The sequence below is a fragment of the Parasteatoda tepidariorum genome, unplaced genomic scaffold, assembly GCF_043381705.1.
Source record: "Parasteatoda tepidariorum isolate YZ-2023 unplaced genomic scaffold, CAS_Ptep_4.0 HiC_scaffold_26, whole genome shotgun sequence".
NCBI classification, from domain to species: Eukaryota; Metazoa; Arthropoda; class Arachnida; order Araneae; family Theridiidae; genus Parasteatoda; species Parasteatoda tepidariorum.
The window spans coordinates 17,162-24,288 of NW_027261579.1; the positions used below are offsets into that span (position 1 = coordinate 17,162).

At 32.2% G+C, this 7,127-nt stretch overlaps 1 protein-coding gene across 2 annotated transcripts; it reads right to left on the reverse strand.

Annotated features, from left to right (window-relative positions):
• Window positions 1–2,327: 2,327 nt before the first annotated feature.
• LOC107457456 (swi5-dependent recombination DNA repair protein 1 homolog) lies at window positions 2,328–5,834 on the reverse strand. Of its 2 annotated transcripts, none has more exons than XM_043055562.2 (3): window positions 5,703–5,834; window positions 4,169–5,256; window positions 2,328–2,529 (listed from the first exon to the last, which is right to left on the reverse strand). In XM_043055562.2, exon 2 carries the CDS (start codon window positions 5,203–5,205, stop codon window positions 4,510–4,512), a length of 696 nt encoding a protein of 231 aa, XP_042911496.1. In that variant the 5' UTR covers window positions 5,206–5,256; window positions 5,703–5,834; the 3' UTR covers window positions 2,328–2,529; window positions 4,169–4,509. The 2 variants fall into 2 exon arrangements, with proteins under 2 accessions (XP_042911496.1, XP_071032983.1); XM_071176882.1 differs by having other exon boundaries at window positions 2,328–2,872; window positions 4,153–5,256.
• Between the last annotated feature and the right edge of the window lie 1,293 nt (window positions 5,835–7,127).

Here is a 7,127-nt window from a genome sequence, read left to right on the forward strand (position 1 = left end):
AATACGAAAATCGATGATTGATATTAAAATCGCGTGAATAAAAATCGAGATCTGAATTACGAAAATACGAGCTATCCAGCGGACGGATAAAAAATACGGAAAATTTTATTTTCTGTGCGTGAAATCGGAGAAAATAGCTAAAATAATTAAAAATGCGGAAGGGTTAGCAGCTAGGGCGTAGATTGAATTTTCTGTTTATCTTTGAAAATCGTAAATAAACATAATTACTTTACTTCAATGACTGAATTTAAAAAAAAAAACGGGACATTTATTTAAAAAAACGAAACTTTTAGAGAATCGGAGTTTTTGATAAAAAGGCTGAAATTCGAGAGACAAAAAAAATCTCATCCCTGTATAAAGGTCAACCAGTTTTATCCCAAAGAAATTATTTTTAGAGTAACTTCAGATGGAGGAAAAGGGACTTCAACAATTTCCCTCCGCGGAAAATTAAATTCCTCATAAAACATTTTAACTTGTGCAAAAAATAAATTTCAGCGGAAATTAGCGGAAAAATGGAAAAATCTGAAAAAAAGCGGAAATCCGCGAATCCGCGGGAGAATCTCATCCCTGCTTTTGCTACACTTGATGCTATAACTACTTGAAGTAACATAAGAGAGACTTTTATTATTTAATCAAAACAATAAATTCTACACGCTAAATATATTTTTTCAAAATCTATCATTTTTTTAAAATTAATGTTGTCCCAAGATATTACAATTTTAAATAATGAATACCAAAATTTCGTTGAATTTTTTAAAATAAATCATGTAACAATATAGCATGTTCAGAGTGTGTAAAATACACTGTTCTTACACAAAGAAAGTTTTAAATCTTTAGCAAAAAAGGATTTAAGACAAAGTGTACCACCAAAAAAAAAAAAAAAAAAAAAAAAAAAAAAAAAATAAAAAGATTAGTTAAAATTCATTTCAATCTTATACAAATGGATTTTTTTTATATATATATTTTTTTATGTCAAACGAAATTTCAAATATTCATGTGTATGAAATAGTTATTTTTCTCTATAAAAAAAATTAAAGTGATATCTGAAATAAAAAGAAAACAAATATCATTTTAATAAATAAGGGGTAAATCTCTATATTTTTAAAGAAAATCAGATTATTTTATGTAGGGTAGCAAGCAATTCTTAAAAGGTTTATGAAAGCTCAATTTTTTACAGAGAGGAGGAAAGATTTAAATTTTTTATTGAATTCAAATTTGAAATATTTTTACAAAAATTATTTTAAAAATTCGAAAATTATTAAGAGTGAAGTATCATGTCCCCTCATCATAAAACTATAGTTGTCATAGTCTGAGATTGCTGAAGGGGCCTTTCACCTTCTCATATTGAATTAAAATATCATCTGATATGGTCATCATGATTAAGGAGGAAAAAAAGAGATTTTAAGATCTCTAAATAAATATAATAGTATAAAAACTTGAAAGTACTTATAATAAAATTAAGTTAAGCCAAAATTGCCTCTCAAATGTAAGAATGAAAATTAGTTTAAAACTACTTTTGAGACTTCGGCCAACGGGCTATTAGTGTTTTTAAATATCTGTCTGGAAACAATACTCAGTAACAGTTTAAGGTTGTAAAAATACCGCTGCTAAAAAAAGTATGAATGCTCTAAGTCCTTTAATTTTCCTGCAAAATTTCCTTTATTATAAAATTGCTGAAGGATCAAGTTTAAGTTTCATGAAAAGGTTAAGTTATAATATGCTTTACTTTTTTTTATTTTAATGTCTAAATTACAACAGAATAATTAAAACAAATTATTGAAACTTGTACATTTAATACATAATAACATTCTCAGCAGTACAAACAAATTCTTGAACAAAATTTCCTTTTGCCAGAAACTATTCGGGAAAGTAACTTAATACATTTCTACTATCAAAATAATTGGCACAGAAAAATTGTTTTGTATTGCACTTTTTCATAACAAAAAAAAAAAAAATTTGCTACCGCCGTCATTGCTGTTTCAGAAAATATAACCGACCTGGCTTTTGATTGTCATCACTATTTAACAAACAATATGAAATTTTGCAAGTTTTTACAGTTTGGAGAACATACCTATATCAAAATTTAATTGCAGCGGTTATTACTTTCTAAGTTAAAAAATTATTCTTTGCCTCGTGTTTATTAGCAAGAAAATTGTGTTTTGTAGTCACATACTCTTGTGTCTCACTTCGAAACACTTTTAAGACAATGAAATAGTTTATACCAGGGTTGGCCAAGCTCCTTCATAGTCGAGCCATTTTTCAAATGAAATTTTTCGAGAGCCGCAATTAAATACGTATTTAAAAGGTATGCAAAAAAGGTATTAAAATTTTTTAACATTAATTATATTTATTGGGAACATATAAGTACAAAATATGTGTATTGAATTTTAATACTAAAAATTAAACACGTTTAGTTTACTTCTGTTGATAATTCTTTAAAATTTGATGAATAATTGGTGACAGCACTTCTCAGTAATTCTTTGAGATGACTCTTTTCCAGGACTTATCTCCAAAGAGAAGAGAACATCCCTAACAAAGAAAAAAATAATAGCAACTAACATTTCATATAAAGTATGTTGAAATCATAATAGTTAACAAAAATGAAAAAAATAATCTAAAAATAACCTTTTGTAGGTTGATATTACTCCTCCCTTTAATAGGGCGAGTCGAGGCAAATCTTTACCTTAGTACAAAGATGTTAAGTGAATAATTTTAACTTTAGTAGAAAAAAAATTTCTGCAAAGGAACAATTATTACAAAGCAATCATCGGAGTTGCAGAGCGGCAGCGAACAGGGAGCTAAGCCCCCTAGTTATGACTTAATATTATAACAAAATTGATGAAGAAAAATTATTTATATTTATTTTGAAACACTTTTCAATGCGAACTAAACATGGCATTTTTCATTTCATATGAGGTAGAAAACTAAAATGCAGCAATGAATATATTTAATAAAAGATATTATAATTTTATTTAACTTGGACCTCTCCTTAAATTAATTTAATTAGAATTAATTACTTTATCTTTAGTTTAATTAAAGGTTTTAAACTAAAACAGTGATGTGCTACTTTTAAGTACATTTTTTCTAAAACTAAAAACTTTTATCATAAATTAGATAAGGGGTAATAACAATTATTAAAAAGAATGAAAAATGTTTGAGAACCATTAAAGTTAACTAAATAATGAATCATAAAAAGAAATTAATATTAAGTGAAAATTAAAATGAGAATTCTTCTAGCCACTGTATCAAAGGTTAGGATTTAGAGAAATATTTATCCTAAACCATTATTTAAATTATTTACTATACTTTTAGTTTAATGAACAGTTGAAAACACAATAAAAAATTATTTTTTTTAATTTCGCTTCTTAGAAAAAAGTAAAAAAATAAGGTTTTATTAAAATGAAAAATGTTTTAAAAACAAATGACAAGATAGATCATAAAAAGAAACTATAGCAAATGAAAAGTGAAATCCAAATTCATTTAGCCACCGTATCCAAGGGCATATATAGTTAACAAAAACAATGCTTTTACCACAGTGACAGTGAAAAGAATGAAAACTATATTCGAAACTAGAGAAAGAAGACCTCTGGCCAATCACGAAAGAGCGCTTGTAGCAGAAAATTTCAACGTGCGAAGGTAATTGGCCAAAATCAGTGCGCAAATCATATCTCCCCCCTTTTACTTACAGAGGATCCCAGAGGCAATATTCGATTGCAAAATATTAAGAGACTGAAAGGAACACAGGCCCGTAATATAAATAAAACTTACAAAAAAATATTTTTTTCTTGAAATATAAAAAAAATGCTTATATTTGTTGTCCATTTACGTCGCACTAGAGCTGCACAATGGGCTATTGGCGACGATCTGGGAAACATCCCTGGAGGATGATCCGAAGACGTGCCAACGCAATTTTGATCCTCTACAGAGGGGATGGCACCCCTGCTTTTGTAGCCCCACGACCTGCACGCGAAGTCTAGCACTTTAACGGTAGAACAGTTTAACGAGGTATTTTTATTAATAAGGGGTCGTTCGAATTGAATGAAACCATATTTTATCAAACCCATTTTGACAAACATGGAGATAAACATTTTTCAAGAGCAATTATTAATTCGTAAATTTTACATTTTTATTGCAGATTATTATAGAGAATACAAATATATTTACTTACCACTTAACTATTTATTATCATTCTGAATTATTCACTGAAGGGATGGTGGTCTCTCCCAGCCTTTGAGCAGTGAAATCAATTGTTGATACTAGATAGTAATCCCCTTGAATCATCAGTGCAGAATTCTTAGAACTATGCAGAACATGACGTTTTCCTCTCAAAATAATCCATATTTGTTTTTAAAGATTTAATCTATACATTATAAACAAGTCATTTTTAGTACCTTGAAACAATAGTCCCAATCATTTACCAATGACACAGATTTTTAAACATTGAAAGAAAATGTTTTTTCTAAATTTAATATCAATATATCTGGCAGATGGTGGTGGACTAAGTCAAATTTAAACAGGATATTTTTGCGAAAATCGCTGTCTTTTGGCTAGAGTGAAAGGCGGGTCCATTTTTAAAAATCCTTTGCTTGCTTCTAATAAAATTTCCAATCTTGTACTGCGTTTACCAGGGTTTCCTCTTTTTCGCCGCTGAGGAACCGGTGGAGGCGCTTGCACCGGTTGTTGGACTTGAGCCGGTTGTTGGACTTGAGCCGGTTGTACTTGCACGGGTGAGGATGGTAGTGGTGGTGGTGGACTTACCACCGACACCGGAGGTGAAGCAGGCGTTGGACTAATACTTTGGCTTTGAGGTACAACAGGTGATGATGGGGGTGGCGGTGGTGATGCCTGGCGGACGGGAGATGGATCTGAGGCCGCAGAAGTGGAGGGTCTCACTGGAGGGACTTCTTCGGCAGGGAAGCTGCTGTTCAAAGACTCTCGGATGGATGTTCTAAGCCTTGAGCTGCTCTCCTCGATGTCATCCTCGAGCCTGCTCCTGGCTTCTTGGAACGAAATGCCCTGCGACACCCTATCAATGAATCTTGTTGCCAGCAAGACCATCTGTTCATTTGCTAGGGCTGTCGCAAGGCAGCTGGCCTGGTCTATAATCCGGCTTCTATCTTCGTTCCTTTTTCGCCGGTCTTCTTGTTCCTTCTGCCTTCTAAATTCGTGAGCCCGGCGCATTTCTTCCTTGGCATATTCCACCATGGTCCGCCGCCTTCTCTCAGCCCTCTCATTTTCCTCCCTTTCTTTTCTGACCTAAAATATATTCCAATATTATGATTACACACATAGGTCGAATGCACTATTTAAAAAAAGAGCAATATATAAGCTCATTCACAGGATACTATTTACGGAGCTCTTATTTTATTACAATCTGAATCTATTTTAGCAATACAATTTTAATAAGATTCTTTTAATTTTTGTTTTCAATTCATTATTTTTTATTATTATTTATTTTATTTAACTTGCATGTTCATAATATTTTGATAAATTTTACTTTTGGATTGGTTGTACATACTTTGTTATTGCGATCCCTGTTTAAACAAAATCCTAGGTTTAATAGAACAATTAAAAAAAAAAACTATTTGTTTAGTTTTAAAAAGTTTTCTTACATCTTAATTAACTTCTGGAAATTCATTTTTACTTATTTAATTTAACGTGCACCTATTTAAAAGTACTGCTAATGAAAATGATATACTCACATCCTCCGGTGTCTTAACTCCGTGAGCCGTCTTCCTAGAAGAAAATTCTTAGATTCAAACAATGCACATTATAATTTCTATCATATTACATTTAATAACAAGGATTTTGTATAACTTTAGTGCAGTGTGTCTATCACTACAAAAATACAATCCCAAATCACTAGTATATAAAGCAGATTAACTAGATTCTATGTTGGAGCACTTTTTCATAGATCAATGTTGACATTGTCGATAGTTACCCTCCCACATTGGTGACCCGGACGCAATATGGACACACCTACCTTGGCGGAAACGCCCACTACGATTAAAACACGCCTACTTCGATGGATGATCCAGATTGAACTGTTGACTTGCTACTTGTGACCGTGACATTACCCACCTCCTCGCGCTGTTGCTGCTCAGTCTCGATCACACACAACGTTGGCCTGCATACACTCGTCTGCTAATGGCAACACAGGAGCAACCACGACCAAGAACTTAATACAATTCTTATGATCAGCAAGAAGTACGGTGATCTTAATACAGTTCTCCCGGTTTCTCACAAAGCAGCAAAGAATCACCTAGTGGTTTCCGTCCATCGAATTCTACCACAGATATAATTATAGTGGGGAGTACTGTAGTGTGTCTACCACTACAAAAATACAATTCCAATTCACTAGTATATAAGACACGCTAACAGGATTCTATGTTGGGGCACCTTTTCATAGATGAATGTTGACATTGTCGATAGCTACCCTCCCCACACTTATTATTTAGATAATTAGTTTTAGCATTTAAGATATTTCAAAATATTTAAGTCAATGGATTCGTAACTAGTTCATGTGATACGTGTATGGCATATAAATTAAGAGAAATTTTTAATAGAAATCTAGCATATGTGGACATTGCGGGGAGGGGGGGGGGAACACCAATGCTCTATATAATGATCTTAACGATCTCGTTCTTAAATGTTCGAAAGCTTAAACTTTTATATTTTATTTTACGAAATCAGAAATGTTTGAATTGGCGATCGAAATGGGCTGCAGGTGGCGTAGAGCAGAACTCTTTTCCTATGGCAACACTTTACATGCTTTCCCCATTAGCGTGTGGAAAGTCATAGAGGAAGGAAGTACGTTAGTTTCTCTCTTGATTTTCATATAGATTAAAATCTTTTAACTTGAAAAACTACATGGAACTGAAAACTACATTAAACATAGTTCTAAAGAAAAGTATCACGGAAATTTTAAAAAATATTTTTATTAAGTAAAAAGGAAAAATATTAAGAAAAGGGAAAATATCGTAGTACATTCCTATATAACTGAAAAGAGGAGGAGAGGGAAGGGAGAAGGGCTAAAGGCATGAAACCGGTCTCTCCCCAGATGGCGTATTCGAGTGTTGCGATCGCGAATAAACACTCGACAAATTTTGATTAAAGACCCTCTCGAT